Here is a 23,952-nt window from a genome sequence, read left to right as displayed (position 1 = left end):
TTCCAAGTAAGTGATTGATATAGTCGATAAAGGTTATACTCCTCCTTTGATTATTTCTATATATTTTTCTATGAGGAAAAAAAAAGAAAAGAAAATAAAAGAGAGAAAAAATAAAAAGAAAATAAAAGAAAAGAAAAGGAAGTAAATAAAAATTGTTCTACTCCAATGATTCTCGTACTGAGTAACTGGGGGTTGGCATCTACAAATGTCGATATTCACGTAAAAAGGTATTTGAATTAAGAGTATGCATAGCAACTTGAATAGGTGAAATGTTGAGTAACCGGGGATCTTCACCTAAAAGTGTCGATTTTCGCGTCAAAAGGCATTTCACTATTTAAGTAAAATTAGTGTGAATAAATCCCTCTTAGTTAAAAAATAATAATAAAACAAAGGATGATTATAGGAGAAGGAATGCTATAAATTGACTATGTGATTTGCTTATTTGTGAAATTAGGTTAGGGTGAGAGATTAAGTTTAACTTGTTGAATTTAAGGTATAATTATCTCTCCTTTACTTGATATTATGAGTATTTAGTGTAATTTGAACAATTGTATAATGATTATTTTCCAAGTCTTGAGGAATTAAATTTGATAAAAGTGCATATATTGTTTCACCTCTTGAATCATTGTAGTTGATTATGTATGGATTGCTTGAGGACAAGCAATGATTTAAGTGTGGGGAAGTTTGATAAGTGACTAATTTACGTAATAATTGTATGATATTTTATATTATTTTTAGTCACTTTGGGTATATTATTGGAAGAAAATGAATCATTTTGGCTATAATTGGTGAAAATTGCTTTTAAGTGATTAAATGAGGTTTTTATCACTTTTTACTTGGATTTTGTGCATTTTGACAGTTTTGACACATTTTTGTATTTTGGCTACAACTTGAGCTACAATGATCGGATTGAGATGATTCCTAAACCAATTTGAAGATAAGAGATAGATCTACAACTTTGGTGAAGACATCTGAATCCAGTTGGAAGGTTTTCCAGGTCAAAAAGCCGAATTACAGTAGCTAATTTCTATTGGTCGAAGCTGAAACAGGGCAGTGAGCAGTCAAGGGTATTTCGGTCATTTCTCCGCATATACAAATCCAAATGAGGTGATTCTTGATGCATTGGAAAGATAACTCAAAGGGCTACAAGTTTTATGTTTTGATCAAGAGCTAAATCAGCTTTTATCATCAAGAAAAGTTCGGTTGAAGTTCACACAAAATCGAAGCAGAGCTAGAAATTGAACAAAAGTGCACCAAAATGTCACTGTAGCAATCCGGCCGGAACTTGGCCGAATTGTGGTCAGAGAAGGCTGCTCTTTACGCGGAAAACACAATTTCACCTCCACTAAGTCACATGTAATGCTAAACATATGAGAAACATTACCATCTATAAAAGGGAGGCGTAAGCCTCATTTCTTGACCACCTTTCATCTTTATATAGCCAAAACTTGCAAGATTGAAAGGAGAATAGAGAGACATACGGGAGAAACTTGGAGTGCAGAGATGTAGCACTTGCACTTTCTGAGTAGTAGGATAGTTTAGTTTAGAATAGTGTAGCTCTTCCATTCTTGTATATTAGCTAGATTAGGATGAAAATGAAGATGAAGAAGGAGCAGTTGAAGCTCATGTGACAAGGGTTATCTCTTTTCCAACTCTTTATCTTTTGTATTGGTTTCTAAGTTTAGTTGATATGCAAGTTCTGGATTTTGTGTTCAATATGTGTCTCTAAAGTTTATACATTGGGTTTGGTTGAACTTTCTAGAATTGTTAGTATTTATTATTTGGTTATTTGATTGCTATGATTTGTGCAAGTTATTTAGCACTTTGGCTCTTTAAATCATGATTAATCTGGTACCATTGATTGTGATTATCTAAGGTGTTGTTCCCGCAATGAAAATTGAGATTTAACACTAGTTCAAGAAGTGCTAAACATAGGGAGTACACTCACGAAAATAGAGGTGCACCTATGTGGTTTTTAGTGATTCATTTCATGTAATTTCACTGAAGAAATGAACTTGTAGCTAATTTCATAACCATGAGAATAGGTATGAATTAGTTATAAGTATAATTGATTCACTACGAAAGTAGAATTCAAATGCATAAGGAAATTACACCATAACTAGCCTAGATGTAGTACTCAATGATCCAAATATAGCACTTGCATGAGCAGTTAGGGATACCACAACCTAAGGAGCTTTCATTTGTTATTTTCTTGCATAAGTTCAGTAGGTTTTACTTGTTATAATTCATTGATAGTCTAAATAATAGAGAAGTTTTAGTAGTGTCGGTAATTACAATCTTCCTTGTGGGATCGACCCTTAATACCCTATACTCGCTCACGATTCGTATACTTGCGATAAATCGCGTGTGGGGTATTTAGGAGTTTATAAACGTAGAACTTGGTTAGGATGAGCTTAATGTTATATGTATACCCCGAGCTCGTCATGGTGTTTGAAGCTGGGACGACCCACATCTCCCTAGGGCGAACCCTGGGGTATCAGCAGACCGCCTGCCCAGTTCTCGCTGGGATTCACTACAATCTTCAAGTAAATTCCAAATTAAATTCCAATATCACATGAAATGCTCCACTAAAACAATCATGTACTCTAAAATATAAAAGAACGATTCATGCTTATATATTACATCCAAGATTTCCAATGTACTTTTACAATACTGAAAGCCCAAAATAATCATAAGTTTTACACTATGGAGTCCCAGAATTAAAGATAATGACTAGTTCTACCCAAAAGGGGTCACTAATTAAACCTCAGAACTTCCACTTCCAAACCTGTTAAGGAAAACAAATTGGGGTGAGCTAACGCTCAGTGAGGCCAAGGGAAAAACATGCAAGCATGCGAGCAAAGACACAATATAAAGCAATAACTTGAGTAACAAGTAACTTCGAAACATTAAGCAAGTAGAGAATTTAATCACAATAAAAGGATACGGCAGCTCTCAGGAGCTAATCCACACGCGATCCAAGCTCAGGTAGTTGACCCTCCGTCAACTTTCACAGTTATCCATGTAGAACTCCACTTGCTACCTCCAGCCACCATGACACCCTCTTGGATCCGTAACCAAACAAGCATGTAGGTGGTATCACTTAACAAGTATACCTAACAAGACCCCTTATTTGGATCAAGCTATAACACTTCCCAAGGTTCACCAAGTTTCTCGACCAAGCCCTTGCCGGCTCGAGTTACAAGGCTAGCCAATGGGTTGGGGCGTCCTCCCCCATTCACTTTTAGGTCGATAAGACGAAACTCCAATCGACAAGATTTGGTCATAGCATTGAGACGGGATGAGCGGTACCTCCCACCCTAAAAGGGCATGATACATTCTGCCGCTCAATGCTCACGAAAAACACTTTCATTTGCATTCACATGTAACACGTATCACTTATCAAGCAAGCAATTTCATGAAAGAGAGGACAAGGACAATAAAATACACCCTAGCCTCATTAACTAGCAAGTATGAGAAACATTTCATTGCAACACTTAACATGCACTTGATACTCACCAAAAATCGTGAGAGAGAAAAAAAATGAAGCGGCTAAACGAGTTCTTCGGAGTTCTCGTATTCACCTGAAACATGTATAATCACGATCATTCACGTGCACATTAGGCCAAGCAAAAATATCAAGTCATTTTCATGTTTATTGTAAAAATCAGGAAACTGGAGGTTTATGGCAGAAACATTTAGAAAATTGTAACTTAATATTTACAAGTCCAAAATTTGCATGGTTGATACCGTTGGAAACCTAATTGAAAGGGCTAAAACTTTGTAGAAGACACCTTGATGAGATTCCATACGGATTTTGCCCAGTTTTTCCGTCAATAGAGTGCTACAGTAAAATGCAGGGAAGGGAAAATTCTGTTTTTCCAGCGGACGTGGAAAAATCACCAAAAATCACAGAAAATGAGTTAGCCCCTGAAATTTACATGGATTGTAACCTTATGTGTCTAGTTTCTAACCAAACAAACAGGACTCGATTTGGAGTGGTATACACCAAAAGATAACCTTTTCCCGAAACTGGTCTGATGTTCCAGAAAGCAAATTTCCAGTTTTCACTTTAACAAGTTCACTCCTTTCTTTACCTTTGAAGAGCTAATCGGTTTAATCAACCCAAATACACTTAAAATCCATTATTTTGGCAAAACTTTAACTCAAATAAAAGCTCCAAAAATCTGAAATTTCGTCCCAAAATTTCGGCCAACATGAAAGATTCAAAACAGAAATTTTTCCTCTTACTATACTTAAACACACACAAGTTCATCCATCTCAATTAAGGAATACCTTGCCATAATTAACAAGCCAAACATGTAATAAAACAAGATTTATCACATATATACATCCAATCACATATCACACATCCAATATCGAAATATTGAGACCTAGATCGAGTGCGATAAGGTACACCCCCATCTAAGTCTCATTTAATCACATAAGGTAGCTAATACAATAAATCCCAATTGCTCAAATCAAACACATGTCCTTAGGTGAGTGCGATAAAGTACACACTCACCTTATAAAGAGAGAATACAGTTCACAAATCCATTTAGCAAACCCTTTTTGTAACGGCAAATACATTTAAATAAACAAATGGGCACATTTAACTAGAATACTTGAGGAAAGATTCTAACAAATAAGGAACACTCACCAATCACCGCTCATGATCCCCATTGACCACAATTGATTATTGTCCAAATCCAATTCCTAAAACACAAAGTTCAATATCACATATCACTGTCACCTTTTAGCAATTTAAGCACAACTTGAGCTACACTTATCGGATTGAAACAAATAATATATAGTTTCGAAGCTAAGACATAGCTCTACAATTCTCATGAAGACATCTCAACTCAGTTCCCACCCTAACCTAGCCAAATTTACCCAAACAGCCCCCAGATTTTCCAGTTCGAAGCTCACTGTGAAATGCAACTAACAGTCCTGATTCATTCAATCATATCTCAGTACACACAACTCTGATTCAGGTAATTCCAAAACCATTTGAAATCTAAGATACAAGGCTATAATTCTTAAGAAGGCATCAAAAACTAATTCATTCATCTTCCCAGCCAAACGAAGCAATTACAGAGGCAGATTATCATGTCTGACAAAAACAGGGCAGCAAGGGTAAAATAGTCATTTCATGAGGTACCCTGTTCCGATTGAGCTGAAAATCTACAAGCATAATCTACACTCAATTCTCTACAACTTCCATGTTTTGTTCTAAGGCTAATTCAGCCTCCATCATACCCGAATATTCAAGCCAATTTCAGACAAGAAATCTGGAACAGTAATCAAAACTGCCAAATTCATTCAATCAATTTCAACCCACGAATTTCCAGCTATGAAATCAGTTCCTAGCTTAGTAACTCCAACTTCTAGTTACTACTACAAGCTATACCATAAAAATTGAGAGCTAGGAAGTCAGGTTACCTTTCAATCTTCAAGAAACAAAGCTGGACAGAGATGATGAAGACAGCCAGCAGTCAATCGTTCCTTCTCCTTGCTTTCACACATAATTGGAGGGATAAATGGTTGATTGAATTCCCAGATTTCCTCTTGCTTTTGTCCCTTTTCCCCTCTATTTTCTCTCGCTCTCTCAAGGCTCTCTTTCTCTCTCTCTCTCTCCTTTTTCTTGTCCAGCTTGCCCGACTTCCCGTCCCCTCTCTTTCTTTTATGTTATTTACTTTGCTTAACTAGGAAGGCTTGATATATTTTAGAGTAGAGTCAAAGTCTTCTTTTCCTTTCTTTTCTTTTGGTCACTTTTTTTTTTTCTTGCTCTCACCCGGCTCTCCTCCTCTTTGTCTCTTGTTGTTTTTGGTCTTGTCTTGGTTAATACTCCCTCCGTCCCAAATTTAAAGTCGTTTCTTGGGACTGCAACTTTTTATGTACAGTGGACAATTATTGGCAACCGATGCTTTACTTCCAAATTTACCCTGCTAGAATTGCATTAGTCAACTAAAGTTTGTGTTTTTCAAAGAGTCATAATTCTGTGGGTCCCACCTCAATCAAATGCATCTCTTCATACGTTAAGGACACGCATCAATAGTGGCCTTATAAACTGGGAGTTGTCCTGCACACTCTTTGAACTTCTCTAAATGGGAATAAATGGTGGGTCCTATTAAATTTCTTGGGACTTTTTTACATGTGCACAACAAGGGTAAGAATGGAACTCTGGAAGGGAAAAATTTTAGCATGACTCTAATTTTGGGACAATGAAAAAGGTGAAACATGACATTAACAATGGGACGGAGGGAGTATAACTTAGTCAAAGTGCCAAGTTAAATCCAAGTTTTGCTTTTTTCTCTTGGCCAATTTTGTCAAGCAACCACATTTTTTGGGCCCTCACAGAAGCAAGAGTGTAGAAAAGAAACAGAAAAAGAAAAAGAGACCAATATGATGTTGCTACTGCTGTTAATCTACGCAGCCTTGATAGTTGAGGCGGGGGCAACAATGGCAATGATGCTGAAACTTTCCCTACCATGATGATGAGAATTGAAGAGAAATTTTAAAAAAAATTATTTTTACATATTCATTGGTTCATAACCACAAAACGAAACAAGAAATAGAATGCACAATCTTTTAATTATGGAATTCAATTTGTTACCATTGACACAGATGATTTCCATCTAATTTTCACACTATCTAACTACCGGGGGGTGGGGGGTCTTCTAGATATATTTGAAGAAGATGGTGTTCCATGTCCTCCAGACAAACCACAAGAGGGTTCTGCACATTTTACCTTGATAATAAGGATTAATTTTATATACGCTGATAGTGTATGTACTGTCATGTCTGGATGGATGCCATATTTGTTGAATTTGAATTTCAAATCTAAATTTTTACATATGTGGTATTCATCTAACTATGATAGTATGTACACTGCAAGATTTACTCTAATAATAATGGGCCTCCACTTTTATTATTGAGAACTTATACATTGTTTTAGTTTGCATTGTTCACCAAAAGTTGCACTTCTATCAATTATGTGTAATACTGGTGAGTTAGTGTACCTATCTTCATTTTAAACTAAATGAATACTGTGAATATCACTATAAATGTAACATTATTAGATATTGATAATTTCAAGTATTTTATACTTATTAAGCATTTGCCTTGCAAAATTTCAAAATATTAGATCTTCCAATAAGTCATTGTGGAATACACATTATAATCTTTTGAAGTTAAAACCAAACTAAAATGACACACACACACACATATATATACTCTTTTTTAACCTCATATAACAAAACTATAAATGTGAAATTTATTTTGCAAGTGGTTAGAAAGTCATTCCTTGTGATTGTTATCTTAGAAATAAGCAGTTCTTACTTGATTAAATAATTCAAAAAATAATTCTATTTAACTAGTCAATTAGCCTTAACTCTCTTGCTTGTTCTAATTAAAAAAAAATCTTGACTCTTGAGATTTCTAAATTGTTCCCATGGAGATGGGGTTGTTGATTGAATGTTAAGGCATATATCAAAACAATATTATTCATATCCCTGATTGAATTAAGGAAAATTGAGTAGAGTGCCTAGCATGAAAATAAATTGCACAAATATAACTTATTAAAAGACGTTGAAAATTATATAGGTTTCAAGATATAATTTAGTTAAAACTTATAGAAAATAACATGGTAATATTTAGTTGAGTGTATAATAAAAATGTCTAATTTATATTTTTTGGTTAAGATAGTGAAAATTGTATGAGTTTAAACTATGAGCCTACATTATTTTAATTTTTGTATCAAGCCAAAATTGAGTATTTTGCTAGTATATACTTTTGTTCTCTATAAAATATTTTTGTAACTGGAGAGAACTTCATTGCCTAAGTCAGTGCCCAAATAATCTCGTACGCACCAAAATATGTTTAATTATCTTTCATTTATTTTGTTCATTATGGCTTTCTAGATCCTCATTTGTGTTAATTCTTTTAAAAGTTTCCTAATTAGGAAGATCCTATTATTTTCTAGCTTCTTAGGAAGACGAATAATCTCTTCTAGAAGAGATTGTTTGTTTCCCATATATCCCTTCTATTACCCGATTACTTCTGTCAAGTATCTAATCCAATTGGATTCCATTTAGAATGTAAAACTATTGATCCATTTGCTAAGCCTATAAGAATGTTGAAATTCTTAAAATAATTTGTCTTACTATCTACCTACAAAGTAGTAATATGTATATTAGAACCTCAAAGAAAAATTTATTTTTCAGTGTTTAACCTTCATTATGTTGTGTTGAGGGAATGTTATAAATAATCATACTCTATTGTTAGCCAAACCCTATTATGGTTTAAGGTTGAAGACCCACGAATTAGAGGGCTTGAGTTCAAATCCTCACTTCTTAAGCCCCATACTCTTTTGCTGCTAGAAAAAAAAAACTCTGTTATGGTTTGTTCGCATGTCGATTCTTTTGTCCCCAAAGTAATGAAAAATAGTATCACTACATCTTTACATATTTCTCATATTGGATTTTATTCATTCAAACACATATTACTAGCCATTGGATTGTATGCCCAATGATCAGATGTTTAAACATGGCCATCAATTGATCTTGATAACAATTTTACACTTTTTCACAAATGCATGATACACTTGTTGGCCAGCGTCTAACATAACATCTCTAATGATGCAGGAAACAATTTGTGTGGCTGACCTTTGAAATTATCTTGCCCCAAAAAGAAATCTATTCAAAAAACCATAGTCATTATTTTTATTTTTGTTGGAGTTGTTTTAATTACAATTCTTTTAGCCTCTTTTTTCTGTCGATTTTGGATTAGACGCTCAGACTATGAGGAATCCACTATTGAAAACCTCAAGGGTAAAGAATCTTTTCATAAACCTTATACTAGCAAGAGATGGGTAGATGATCAACAAGCTCTAAAGTACAAAAGAAACAACCAAGGAGACTTATTATATTTTGTTAGGAATGATAGGTAGAAGTTTGAGTTAGAAGATCTACTTAGAGCTTCACCTAAAGTACTGGGCAGTGGAAACCTTGGGTCTTCGTATAAATCTAATCTTCTTAATGGTCTATCCATGGTTGTCAAAAGGTTTAGACATATGAGCAATGTGGGAAAGGAACAATTTTTTGAGCACTTGAGGAGGCTAGGAAACTTGTTATATCCTAATGGGCAAAAAATCTCAACGGCCACTGAACTATTGGTCAGATTATGTTTTGACCATCAAACTATTTTTCCTCAGTAATTGGCTACTAAACAACTTAATCAGTAGATTCATGACCATTTAGTCAATAGTTGCTCTTAATCTGTGAAATTAGCAGTACACATGGCAAAGTGCGGGATAATTTTGTCCAATAACTACGCGGTCCTATTTCACAGATTAACTGATAATTTTATAAATTAAGAGCAATTATCGACTAAATGGTCATCACTTTACTTATTAAGTTGTTTAGTGGTCAATTATTGACGAAAAATAATTTGATAGTCAAAACATGATCTAACCAATAATTTAGTGACCGCTGAGGTTTTTTACCCTATCCTAATCTTCTGCCTCTGGTGGCGTTTTATTATACGAAAGAAGAAAAACTTCGTCACCAATTTTGCTACATATGGAAGCTTGGCTAGCCATCTCCATGGTAAGTTATTTATGCTTTAGATATCATAATCTAGGAATTTCTCTTATTACTCCAAAAGTGCCGAATATCAACTCAAACTATTTAATTTAAAACTAAGATTAATTTATAAAAGGTTAAAACTTTTGGAACATGGATACTTTTCACATTAATATATTTGCATATACATATTAGTTAATTACATATACATAAAGGATGATCAAATTAAGGAGATCATAACTCGTATTTTTGTTGTTTAAAATTTTTTTGCTCATAATGGTATCGTTAACATAATTCAATTTTGGTATAGGAAAAGAGACTAAGTTTTTTATAAACATTGAGAAATCAAAATGAATTAGCATTTCCTTTTGCATAAAGGTTACTGTATTAGAGTTATCCTAAATTGGAGACCTTTGCTTTTAAATGATCTTAATCATTAAGAATTTGTTAGAAAGCGAAAAAAGTTAAGAACCTCACAACAATTAAATATGTTAAGTTTTTTTTTTCTTATTATTGTCCTACCTACCATCTGCATTAATTCAAATGCTTTTGATTAGGCAAACATAGCCCTAACCAACCTGGTCTTGACTAGCCAATTCGCTTAAATATCGTCAAAGGAGTCGCCAAGGGCTTGGCTTACCTTTATAAAGAGCTTCCCGAAGTGCCTCTACCACATGGACACTTGAAATCATCAAATGTTCTTCTAGGCCAAAAAATTTGAACCAGTCCTTGCAAACTAAGCTCTAGCTTTATTGATGAACAAAGAAAATGTTCAAAAACTCATGATGGCCTACAAATCACCCGAATTTATGCAGCATGATCAAGTTACTAGAAAGATAGATGTATGAAGCCTTGGTATTTTGATACTTGAGTTGCTGACCGGAAGATTTCCAACTAACTACTTGTGACAAGGTAAGGGCGCTAATAAAGATTTGGCAACATGGGTTAATTCTGTTGTGAGAGAAGAATGGACTAGTGAGGTATTTGACAACAACATGTATGGGACAAAATATGGAGAGGGCCGAATGCTTAAACTCTTGAAAATTGGAATGTGTTGTTGTGAATGGAACATGGAGAGAAGGTGGGATTTGAGTGTGGTTGTTGAGAAGATTGAAGAGTTGAAAGCAAGGGATAGTGATAAGCAAGACTACCCTTCTTATAGGAGTGAAGGAGACATGTACACTTCCAAGGGAATGACTAGTAATGACTTTTCTTTTTCTACGGTTGACAAAAGTTTGCGTGCGTGAAATGAAGAAGTGAAGAAATTTGGGTTTACATAATGAGTCACTTATTGTGGTTAAGATGTTGAATCAGTCATTCATACTATCATGTTGGATTACCCTAGTAGCATTACTTTTTTCATCCCAATTTATAAATGTAAACAGTTCTCATTTGTCTACCTTATGAGATATCATTCCTTGGATCTATTAGCATAGACAAGATTACTGGTTTCAATGAGTTCTTTTACTTGTGTATATAATCTCATCACAAGTTCATTATAGTATGGACCCATAAAATGTAACCATTGATTTTACTTAAGTTACTAAAAAAACAAACTAACGAAATGAGTGTCTTCACATGAGTTTTTGTTTTTAATAGTAGTTTTTCTTGGTTACCTAGAAACTTTAAAACAATTTGCTAGAGAAAGTCACTTTTTAGTGCAAAGTTATCTTCCCTACTAAAAAACTTCTAAAGACAAACATGTTATTTCATTCAAAAAACTATTCAGGCTTGATATGTATCTTCCTCCAAACTCTTTTCTATTACCTTTATACACTGATATTCTGAACAAGCTAACTCCTTAAACTACAACCTCAATCTCCACCCCAAGAAACATTCTTAGACGATTTTGAATTTTAAGGGTGTTGATTATATTAAAAAGATAAAATTATTGACAAAATCAAATAAATATTAAGAATTATAACTATTTAGATGTATGTAAATAAATAGGTGCTAGTATAATCAACCAAAGTTTCATATGAGAAATATTAATACTAACAATTTCATTAAGTATTTTGACAAAATGTTTTTTTGGAAAAGAGTTGGACTCTTGAAGATTTTGTGGTGTATGGTATGGAAACGATGCATGTTCAAGTGAAGAGTTGTTCAATTAAGCCAAGATGGTAGGTGAATTCTTGTATGCTGTAGACCTTCAACTTTAATTGATAGTAATAGAACTTTTTAGAACATCCTTTATGTCTAGGTCATTGTGACAGCCCCACCTTCCCTTAGGGTGTACCCCAAGAATTAGCTGTGACGACTTGAAAATTTGCTTATATTTTCTTGTAATTCCCTCTTATTTTGAATAAATTATTTTATAATTCCTTTACTACTCATTTTATTCCCTCAATAGTTGTAATAGAATCGAGAGTTTTACTTTTACTTTTATAGTTAGAGCAAATTAGGGTTTTTACGCATTTTGGTAGTGTGATCACTTGGTGAGGTGTGTGTATTAAATTTGGTGGATAAGAGCAAGTATTAAATAAGAGGAATTGTGTGATTAGACGTGCTAATAATAAGTTAGTGAATCATAAGTTAAAACACAAGTACGCGAGAGTTAAGGAAAATAGGCTTGAACCGACGTACACCGTTTGCTACCGATCGAATACACCACTTGATCACTACTTTCTTAATTTTTGCTAAAAATGTATTTAGTTAGATAAATGTAATAGTTAGATTATTATTATTTTAATTCCCCCCTTATATTATAATTAGGGTCCCAAATGTAATAGTTAGATTTTTATTTGCATTTATCTGCCTATGTGCTTGCATGCTTGTGTTCACGTGTTTATTCGCTTTAATTAGGGTTTTGCATTTAGAAATCATGCCTTTGTGCTATGTGATCTATGTGTTCTATATGTTTACTTGCTTTAATTATGTCGTTGTATATGATTTATTTAGTGATAATAAATGTATGACGTCACCACACTAGTCCAACGCTAGTTGTGGCCATTCTCTCCGATTTCTTACTAGTCCAACGCTAGTGAAGACTTGTAGAAATGGGCTAGTCCAATGCTAGACCCTTTAGACCGTTCACACGCTAGAACCACATGCTTGCATGACAATCACTACATTTTATGCATATTTTCTACTTTTTGGGATCTTTACCATTTTGCATGATATTTCCTCTATATGTATATCCCTTATTCCTATGTGCGAAACATAACATTTAGACTTACATTCCATTTAAGAAAATTAGAAATATGTTAGATCATTTGCTTGATTAGGTTAGGAGAGTACCCTTTAAATATGGGAAATGGACGAGTATGGCTTCTTAGCCTTAGCACGCTCGTATCTTTTCTATAAAAAGAAAAATTGAGTCACGAATCTTAGTCCCCCGTACCCGTTATGTTGCATTCCTCTTTTTAGGTCACATATATTTATATATTATAATTTTTCTTTTCTTCGAGTCTCACTTTTTGCATATTCATAACCTTTTCTAAGAATCATTTTGGGCATCACAATTAATGCGATTTGCACCAATTAAATTTTGAAGAGATATTTCGACCCACTCGATATCCATTAGGTATAGGTTTGCATCCATATAGTAACATCCAAATGTGATAAGTTTTATAGATTAAATTAAGAAAATTTTTGACTAAATCACGCAACTAGCATTGGTTAGATTGAAAGGATGCCTTAGATCAAATCTTTGCCTTCCATTTCTTCAACCAAGACTCCTGAACCCTTTTCTCTTGTTTTCAAAGACCTGAGTAATTTAAAAAGGGTATTACCTATTTTTTTATTAAAAATACATTTTTCGGTGACTTGGTACACCTTAACTCAATACCAAATGGCGACTCCTATTTTTTCTCAAAAACCCTTTTTAAACTATTATTTTGGGCCAAAATCGTCACATTTTTTAAGTCCCATTTTAGGTCCTTTTTCTTTATTTATTCTCTAAAAATTAAAAACTCATTTTCACTCAAAATTAATCAAAAATTCATTTTATAATTCGTAATTTTATTTTTCAAAAAAAATGGGGCGCGACACATATATACATTCACTACCTTACAGATTACAAAACTATTCTAGATATCCTCTATCCCTCAACAATTTGAACTTGAATACAATTTCTTCCTTTGATAATTATCATTTCCTCTTGTTTCTATTGGATTAGGCATGAATCTCGACATCTTACATGCCAAAATTAAAAATTTAAAGTTTTTTTCTTTGTTCTCTTCTGTATTTAGCACTTTAAATTTTCAAATGTTTCATATATGCCCTAAACTTTACAATAGTAAAGTTGATCACAACTCTTTCTTCTCGATATAATTTTCCCTGTAAGAACTAAATTTTCATACTTCTTATACATTTCATGAAATTTCTTTAACTTCTCCAATTATAAATTTATTATTGTAATTATTTTCACTATTGTTATGATGATAATTTTCTTTCAACACTTCATTCCTTTAGTCTCTAGTTTATAAAATTTTAATGCAATTCTAATATGAAATTTTTTTTAAACAATATTCTTCCAAACTTTTCTACAAAATTCTTTAACTTATCTTCGTATATGAAAAATTGTTATAGTAATATGATTCTTTTTATGATCTTATAAATTCTCCATTCATTTGCTTGTAAAACTAGTTCACTATAGATATTTTGTGACCAACCTCAATCAATAATGATAAAATTCAAGATATTAGAGACATAGTATTAGTTACATAATACTATCATGACATCTTCATAATAGGATCCTTTTTCTTTTCCTGTCTTATGAAGGTTCAAATGATCATTAAATTGACATGGATCATTTTCATTATCTAGTAGTAACACATTGGTCGTAGGTTAGGAAGTTTTAACAATATTTTTTACTAATTTCAGTTGTCTTTCACAAGAATCTCTCATCATTTCAAAACAATTGTTTAGCTAAGAAATAATTTTATAATACTAATATTATACTACACTATAATATGACATGCTGGCACTATTAATACCATACTTGACAGTATGTTTTTAAAATTTTTTAGTATTTGCCAACACTACTAGTATGATTTGTTGACAATACTGATACTCTATTAGATAGTACTATAATTTATTTTCGTAATACTTCTTCTGGCATTTGATAATACATATCCTATAACTTGTTCATCTTTTTTTTAAGAAATATTATTTTTTATTTTTATATTACTTCTTTTAGTATTTTACAGTGCTAGCAATATTTTTACCATAATAGATTGTACTTATAAACAGTACTATTTTTTCATAGTTCTTTTAGTATTTGACAGTACTAATACTATAGTTTATTGACAATATAAATACGATATTAGTTTTTTTTTTGTAATGGAAGCATTTAATGTATTTTATATAATTTTTTTTGTAAGAAATAACTTTGTATCACACATCCTGGCCCATCTCTAAATAACCCTACCGTCGGCATCTATGAAAATTTGGAAACCCAGACGCATCTAAAGAAATATCTCCCCTCACCAATCGAGGCAACGCATTATAGGTCTCATAAATTGCAGTACACTTAATCTCCACGCCAATATTAGACAATCTATCCGCCGACTTGTTTGCCTCCTGGAAGCAATGAGACACGGCCTCAAAATACTGTCTATATTGTTGCAGATTTAGTAACTCCCTCTGCAACTGCCATGGGCACTGAACCTTCCCCTGAGTAATACGGCCCAACACCAGTGAATCAGATTCCAAGTGCAACCTAACAAAGCCCCAGGACACACCTAACTGCACACCAAAAAGCAGAGCCTTCATCTCCGCCTGAAAGCTAGTAGCCTCCCCAAACCAACATGAGAAGCCAAGCAGGAACCTCCCATCATAATCCCTGAACAATCCCCCACCGCCACTCCTCCCCGGATTACCCTTGAACAACCATCAGCATTCAATTTCACCACCGACTAATGCGTACCTTCCCAACAAACCTCCCATATGATAATCTTGCTCCGCAACCTAGCTATTATATCAAAAAAACCAATCCGTGAGTTATCAAGCAGTGATATCTCTCGAAACCGAAGATAGAACCATTCTCTCAGCTCCAAAAAAATCCGATCACAAACATGCATTACCGAGTCTAGCTTACCATCGAATATCCACAAATTCCGCATCTTCCATAAATTCCAGCAGATTAAGGATGGCATCGTGCGGAGAATAAAACCAAGGTAATTATTAAGAGTAGGTTTAACCCACCAGCTCATCACCTTATGTCTAACCGTGAAAGCCGCACTAAACCCGCCAATAAGACCATCAAAGCAACTCCAAACCTGCTTAGCCACCTCCCCCATACAGAAGACGTGGTTAATAGTTTCTGGGGACGGGTTCAGATTACAACAAAAGCACCTAGAGAGGTCCAGAACCCCAAACCTGTGTAACATATCCATCAATGGCAATCTACCATACAGCAACCTCAACATAAAGAAGGAAATTTTTGAGGGCAAAACCCGTTGCCACAAAGAACCAAACAGGCGGGAAACAGTACCTCCTTTGCGCACTATCTGATATGCCGACGAAATAGTAAACGCACCTGAATTGGTGGGGGCCCAAATCATGCCATCCGCTTGTGCCATGGTAGGGGGAGCCACTCCCATCACCTGCTGTACCCAGCCCGCCGGTAGCACCCTATTTAAGCGCTGCAGATCCCACCTACCTTCCACGACAAAGTCTGCAACCGAGCACTTCTGAAAGGATTCCACCTGCCTACATAGTGGCCCTGTCCCTACCCAATTGTCATGCCAAAAGCTAGCAGATCCGTACCCAGTGACCATCGTATATGCTTCTGTGCTATCACTTGAGCATTCATCATCATCTTCCAAGTGTGTGATTGCCCTGAGGAGAAATCTGAATAACACGGATGCACATCTGGGCAATACTTCAAGTGCATGAAGTCAGCCCATAATGATCGTCGCTGCCTAAAATTTCACCATAATTTCAACGAAAAGGCATCAAATACATTCTGCAAAGACCGAACACCCACACCTCCCTCCTCAATAGGCTTGTATAACTGAATCCATTTAATCCAATGAAACCGTGGACCGAAATCAGAAGAACCTCATAAAAAATTGGCTAAAATTTGCTCCAATTTGTCAAATATCCCTCTCGGAGGATTGGAGACAGCAAAAATGTGGATCGGCATGGGCGCCAGCACCTGCCGACAACAGTCGTTCCTTCCATGATAAGACCCTACTTGCCAATGAAGTACAAATCGCAGCAAAATAGCTCTTTTTTCGTCTACCCGAGTATAGTGGGCACCTTAAATACGTAATCGGGAAGGCCTGGGAATGAAACCCCGTGACCTGTGCCATAAATCGCTTCCTCAAATCCGACAATGTAGCATGGGTAGGAAACCACTTTTATGATGGTTCATCTTCTGTCCCAATATCAACGTATAGTCCTCCAACACCTTCATAACCAGCTGAAGCGATCTTTTCATGGCATTCAAGAGGATAATGATATCGTCTGCATAAGCTAGGTGCGTGACAATCGGGCAACCCTGCGGGACTCGAAAAGGCACAAACCCCTGCCGCCCACTCAAGGAATTCAGATGACGGGAAAGCACCTCAGCACACAAAACAAAAAGGCCTAGTGAAATCGGATCCCCTTGACGAATCCCACGACTAGACTTAAAGAAACCTTGGGGCGACCCATTGACAATAATTGAGAACCAAACATTCAAGATCAGCCTCCAAACCATATCAATCCAAGCTTCAAAAAATCCAAACCACCTCAGCACCTGAATCAAGAATGGCCATGAAACCCTATCATAGGCCTTAGCCATGTCGAGCTTTAAGACAACATTACCCCCTCTACCAGCCTTCCTAATATCAGCTATAAACTCCTGAACTAACAAAACATTATCAAAAATCTGCCTACCCTTCACAAAACTGCTTTGCTGGGGTGATATGATGCCAGGCAACACCTTGGCCAATCTAATCGCTAAAATTTTGGAGATCACTTTATTGAGAAAATTGCATAGGCTAATCGGTTTGAATTGACTAAAATCTTGAGAGGAACTAACCTTGGGAATAAGAGCTACCCATGTTGCCGTGATACTCCTGGGCAGTTCCTGCCCACAAAAGAAGCTCACCACCGCCTCACATACGTCCCCCGTCACCACCTCCCATGCAAAGGTAAAAATCCTCCCAGTGAAGCCATCTGGTCCCGCTGCACTCTCCCCATCCATCCCAAACACCACTTCTCGTACCTCCTCCATCTTCGGAACCTTCACTAACTCCGTATTCTGTGTGTGAAAAAACCATGTGAGCAAGCACGTTCAGTGTATCCCCGGAACCTGACGAAGTCTCCGCCGAGAATAAAGTTTTAAACTATTCAACCGCCTCCGCTGCAATCCGATCATCATCTACCATCCAATCCCCAGTTGCACCTTTGATCCGATAAATGACCGCCTTCGCCCTACGTTCCGCAACGATAAAGTGGAAATATTTTGAATTTTTATCCCCCTCCCGAATCCAATTAATCCTCGCTTTTTGCCTCCAATATCCTTCCTCTACCATTAGAGAATTCCTCAGAACCGCCTGCGCTTCTTGAAGTGCAATTAAATTCGACTCCGAAGGATCATTATCAAAAAAACCCTCCAGCCTTAGCACCTCTCCCTCTGCCTTTCTCACCCGCGCAAAAATATCTCCAAACACGTCCCTAGACCACAGTTGCACTTGCTGTTTTACTTCCCGCAATTTGGCAGTCAATCTCTGCAAGGGAGGGTCCAAAAATGATCCACCCTAACATCGTCGAATAATATCCAATTACTCCGGTTTAGACGTCCACACATCCAGGAATCGAAAGGATCTCGGCTTATTATCGAGCCTAAACAGTGCCGACAATAGTAAGGGAGCGTGATCCGAGGGATCTCACCCCAAATGTTGCACCGCAAAATTATACTCTAAACTCAACGCATGCTGATTGTACAACATCCTGTCTAACCTCTTCCAGATATGCGCGCTTCCCCCTCTATTATTACACCATGTGAACTTTGTCCCCGAAAACCCAGCATCCTGTATTCTAGCCAAAGCCATGAAACAGATAAAATCCAAACCCTCCCCAGGCGAAAAGGTAAACCACGTCGCTTCTCCTCACAGACAATGACATTAAAATTCCCAATCAGAAACCATGGTGTATTGCCCGGGTTATCGAGCAATAGAGCAGACCAAAGCGATCTTCTCTCCTGCTCATTACACTTTGCATGCACAAACGAAAAGACCATGGGACCAGATACCATTTGCGATTGTATTTTAAGCAATAAATGTTGACCCGACTCACCCAGGGGGGCACATACAAGGGAGTTTTGATAGAACACCCATATAGAACCCTCACTATTGGCAATGCATTTATCCATCCTCAACTTTAGTCGTATCCAGTGAATCTCTCCCACAGACAACTTAGGTTCACATATAGCAACTAACTGAACTGACGACTCAGCAATTAAACTTTTTAATCTACGAAAATTTGGGGCACGCAAGATACCTTGAATATTTCAAAATAAAAAATTAACCATAAGAGAGTGCAGCAAAAGAGTTATTGGCCAGTTTTGCTTTAGAACGTAAAGAACGATCAGTAGGATGTGGGACACGCGTACCTCTACGCTTGGAAATCATCTTACCACCCTCATCTCCGTGCACCTTCTCCTGGACTTGCTGTATGATAGGATCCAAGTTAAAGATATCCACCACCAGAGATCCAATGTCCCGTGGCACAGCTCCAACTTCACCCCGTGGAGACAAATTACCAGCACATAGTTCTGCTGCAACCATCTCCTCCTCCCCCACCGCTGCACCCAGCTCCTCTGCGCAAAGGTCATCACACTCCACCCCACCTATCTCAGAACTTGCGATGGACCTCGATGAGAGGTTTCCCGCTACCACTAGGATCTCAACCTGCTCCTCCTCATGACTCTCATCAGCTTCACCATTTACCCTAGCCTCCAGCTGCCCAGCAATATCCTCCCCTTTTGCGTACAAAACAGGTTGAAAAGTGCCGTGGGCAGCACCCATCACCTGCGCGTTATTACCCAGCAACGACAATCCCCCAGCAGCAGCAACAGAGTCTGCCATTGCTGAATCTATCATCACGTCCTCCACCAGAACCACCTTCGAGCGCCGCACCTCTCCTATCCTGTCTTCTTTCTGCTGTTCTGGGCTCCCTCTTCCGTCACAATCTGAAGCCTCAGCCGCTACTCCACCCCTCGCACACAAAGAAGTAGTGTGGACGGTGGCACCCATTTCGTGCTCATTCGATTCCAGCAATGCCACTCCCACTCCAGTGGTGCGGACAGGTGGTATTGGGCCTGCTTGAACAGCCACCTGTTCTGCTATTCTTTGTTGCACAGCTTGTGATTTCACTAACTTCTCACCCTCCATTTTGCCTGCTCGGAGCTCTGGTCGAAACATGACAGCCCTCCACTCCATGCCCCTGCCGAAAGCAATGGGAGCAATAATGTGGGAGATTCTCCGGGATAAAACTCTGTCAGAACCCATCCTGCGCGCCATTACCAATCCAGATTCTGGATGGCCGAGGCTTTAGGAGGTCAAATACACGAGCACAGTTTGGGCGTGTCGCATTCGAAGTTGCCGCATCCACAAACAATGGAGTCCCCAGTGGGGAGACAATCTGGAACAGAACCTCTTTATGGAAGTAGTGAACTGGCAGTTTAGGGAGTTGGAACCATACCGGAGCAACCTACGGTTCTTTGTCAACATGGAAAGCCGTCGACCACTTGAAAACCCTCATCGGAAAACCATGGACATACCAGATGCTACGAGCCCACAGTCTATGGAAGTCGACCTCATTGGCCAGCTTGATGAAGACATGTCTTGAATCCAGTAAACCCACGGAAACAGCCTCCCTCAAATCCAACGTAAGGAAGAACTTACGCACCTCGTCCATTTTTGGTTTGCCTCTGGAAAACTTGCCCACCAGAGCATACTTGTAGGGAGTAGAAAGCCTATCAAGATCGTCTTACAAAAAGAGGATAGCCGGCTCCCCCTTGTGTGTGGAGGATGAAGCTTTGATAGAGAGGGTTGGGTGTGAGGAACCGGGAGAGAATAATGCGGAGAAGGACTTACGCTGGAACACCTGGGAAGGTGATGATTGCCCCCCAGCAGAGGGCTGGAGGACAGCCATGTCCACAGCCGCACCGTTGCATAAAAGAAGAGATTTTGACTGTGTTTTCATTGAGGCATATTAACAAACATAACCAAGGCAAAACTTAAGTTCTTACGGTTCATGAAGTTTGGACAGATATGAATTCCCAAATTTTACCAACAACCAGCAAGAATCTTCCAAATGACAATAAGTGAAGTGAAGGAGAAAGAGAAGCAAGATGTTTGTGTTAAAAATATGGTTGGAGGAAGGACATGTTTTTCGTTTGCTGTTTTGTTCCCTTAAGAGAACATAAAACAACTGATATTCCGGTCCTCGATTACCTGCTGTTGTTTGGCTACAATCTCCAGTACTGATCTTGGAATACACGATTGTGACCCTTGATGAATATTGCACATGAATCCCGTCAGTGTTGGGGCTGTTTCTGACCAACTATTGAAGCACCGAAGATGGATGATTGCTACAATTGATAATCATCGATGAAAATATTCAAAACATTAATACTATAGTAGTTAGTACTATTTTTTACTTTTATAGTGCACCTTTTAGTATCTAATAGTACTAGTACTAATGACTTATTGACAGGAATAATGGTTTATTCAATAGTAATACAACTATATTAGACATTACAAATTACATAATATATCTTTTAATATTTGATGATCATAGTACCATAACTTATTGATACTTCCAATACTATAATTGATAGTTCTATTTTTTTTTAATCATCGTATGTCTTCTTTTAGTATTTGTCAATACTATTGGTATGACTTATTGATAGTACTAATACTATATTAGACTATACTGCCTTTTATTTTCTTAATATTTCTTTTAGTATTTAATAATACTAATACTATAATTTACATATTAACTTATTGATATATTCTACATTGTGAAATTTTATAATAGTTTTATGAATTACTAATGAAATTCAACTTTTGTGAATTATTCATGATTATTAATATAACTATTGATGATGAAATTTTAAAATAATCTATATATATAAGAGTAAAATTTGACAATACTAATATAATACTTTTTTAAACTTTAATCAACATTAACATTTGGTCCTATTATGCTCATAAATTTGTTTTGTAAGAGTGCTTCGTGTTCATTTTTTGTCTTTTATAGTACATTGTTATTCTATATTACGATTTAATTCATATTGGCACAATTAATAACTCAAAACATAATTTTCTTGAATATTTTAGTAATTTACTAATGAAATATATCTTTTGTACTTAGTTCATAATCATGTTTGCTATAAATTATGGTGAAATTTCAAATATTATCTACATAAGAAGTTGTTTTCACCATATTTGGTAGTACCATTAGCCAAAATTTTGGTTAGTAAAAAGAATAATCCAATTATAGATTGAACTATATTGGATAGTTATACATTTAATTTTTTTCATTATTTTACAACTACTTTATGATCATTAATACAATTAACTATGATGGATTTTTTGGCAAAAATATGATCAAATTTCAAAGTATTATTTAGATGAGACATAGTTTTCATTATATCTTACACTAACACTAGTTAAGTAATTACATTTTTTTAGGGGAGAGTACTATTTTTAGTTGTCATAGTATTTCTCTAAATATTTGACCGCACTAATATTAACTTATCCACATTTTGGACATTACAATACGTAATATGTGATAGTATCAATAGTCAAATAATTAGGTTGGAACTTTAACTATATTGAGCAGTATTAGTTTTAGGTTTCATAATATTTTTTTTAGTATTTGAGACTATTAATACTATAACTTACTTATCTTTTGCTTATTACAAAATTTCAATACAAATTGACACTAACATATACTTATAAAATTTGTTTTTTAGAATTATTTTATGATCATTAATACAATCACCGATAATGACATTTTGCAACCCTGTTGGGATAGAAGGTAGCTTTTTCATAGTACTAGTTTTGGTATTATTATAATAGTAGCTTTGATTTTCAAAGTACGTTTTTTGGTATATGATATATTAGTACTATAGCATATTGATCTTTTGGAAGTTATAGGCTTTTAGTACCTTTTGGCACTTATATACTATCACAAATTGGTATTTTATAGCTATTTTATGATTATTAATACAATCCACAACAACAAAATTTTGAATTATTATTTAGATTAGAAGTAGTTTTCACCATATTTAATAGTACAGTAGTCAAACAACTAGATAGTAGCTTTTACTATATTCTACTTGCTAGTTTGTTTGGATAGTGGATTATTTGCAAAAATTTATTTGCTTACATCATCAATATATTTTCTAACCACCTTTTTATTTTACATACATTACATAAAAAATGCAATAGTATTTTTTCAGAAAATTATCCCCAATGATCTACTATCCAAACACTTAATATTATTTAATTTTTATTTTTATTGTACTTCTTTTAGTATTTTACAGTACTAATATTGTAACTTAATGATGCTTTGAACATTAAAAAATATATCTTATATCATACTACATACGTAGATCTCTTCATACAAAATGATAACCGCAACCTGTTACAGTATGTTGCCTAGTATTTAAAGGAATTTTAATACATAACAATTTGTATCTTTACTAAACGATGTGGCAATCATGTATTAAGATTTGCATTGAGGGTTTGGTTTCCTTGAAAAGATTAAGGGACAATTGAATTTTCCCCAAAAAAGTTTATTACATTGTGCACATATGGAAGATGAAATGTTTAGTGAGCTATTTGATATAAAAAAAATAATTCAGTAAGCAAAATGAGACATTTAAAAAGTTTTGGTCACATTTGCCCACATTTATGTTTGGTATTTTTTTTATTCAAAAAATACAACAAACAAAAATAGAAAACACTATTTGGTAAATTTGTTTTTGTTTTTGGTAATCTAAAAACATTTGGCGAAAAAGAGGGTGCTTTAGAAACACTAAAAAAAAAGTTTCATGCCGTTTCTAAAACAAATTTAAGCAGGTCACATTAATCATTCTCAGTAGAGTATTTAGCCAAAAAAATATTTAGGTGGACAATATTAGATTTTTGAAAAGTTTGATGACCTTTGACATAGTTTGACAAAAAAATATGGTATTAGACGATGTTTACTTGATTTGAGCCATATAGGCCAACTAACTAATATTAACTAATATTAGAGATGGTTTGCTCTGTTTTAAACAATTATTTAAAATATCCGCTACTTGCGTACTATATTTTTACCATTATGATAACAATCATTAGAAAATAAACATTTCTAAAGACATCACATGTGCAGGTATTCATTTTTTTTGTTGATTAATCAATAGGAATAATTT

General features: G+C 35.5%; 1 protein-coding gene, 1 long non-coding RNA gene and 1 pseudogene across 2 annotated transcripts; 1 reads left to right on the top strand and 2 right to left on the bottom strand.

Annotated features, from left to right (window-relative positions):
* Window positions 1–2,602: 2,602 nt before the first annotated feature.
* LOC113703061 (uncharacterized) lies at window positions 2,603–6,765 on the bottom strand. Its single transcript, XR_011819818.1, has 4 exons — window positions 5,443–6,765; window positions 4,661–4,716; window positions 3,520–3,584; window positions 2,603–2,788 (listed from the first exon to the last, which is right to left on the bottom strand). It is a non-coding gene; the product is annotated as an uncharacterized lncRNA (long non-coding RNA).
* A 1,646-nt stretch (window positions 6,766–8,411) lies between these two features.
* On the top strand, window positions 8,412–10,831 carry LOC140012705 (probable LRR receptor-like serine/threonine-protein kinase At4g31250; annotated as a pseudogene).
* Window positions 10,832–14,791: 3,960 nt separating this feature from the next.
* On the bottom strand, window positions 14,792–21,177 carry LOC140003903 (uncharacterized). Its single transcript, XM_027224276.2, has 2 exons — window positions 19,135–21,177; window positions 14,792–19,022 (listed from the first exon to the last, which is right to left on the bottom strand). The coding sequence occupies exons 1-2, from the start codon at window positions 20,042–20,044 to the stop codon at window positions 18,478–18,480; spliced, it is 1,455 nt and encodes a 484-aa protein (XP_027080077.1). The 5' UTR covers window positions 20,045–21,177; the 3' UTR covers window positions 14,792–18,477.
* Between the last annotated feature and the right edge of the window lie 2,775 nt (window positions 21,178–23,952).

The sequence above is a fragment of the Coffea arabica genome, chromosome 8e, assembly GCF_036785885.1.
Source record: "Coffea arabica cultivar ET-39 chromosome 8e, Coffea Arabica ET-39 HiFi, whole genome shotgun sequence".
Classification (NCBI taxonomy): Eukaryota; Viridiplantae; Streptophyta; class Magnoliopsida; order Gentianales; family Rubiaceae; genus Coffea; species Coffea arabica.
The sequence above is the reverse complement of the archived record's forward strand: the minus strand, read 5'-3'. Positions and strand labels throughout refer to the sequence as shown.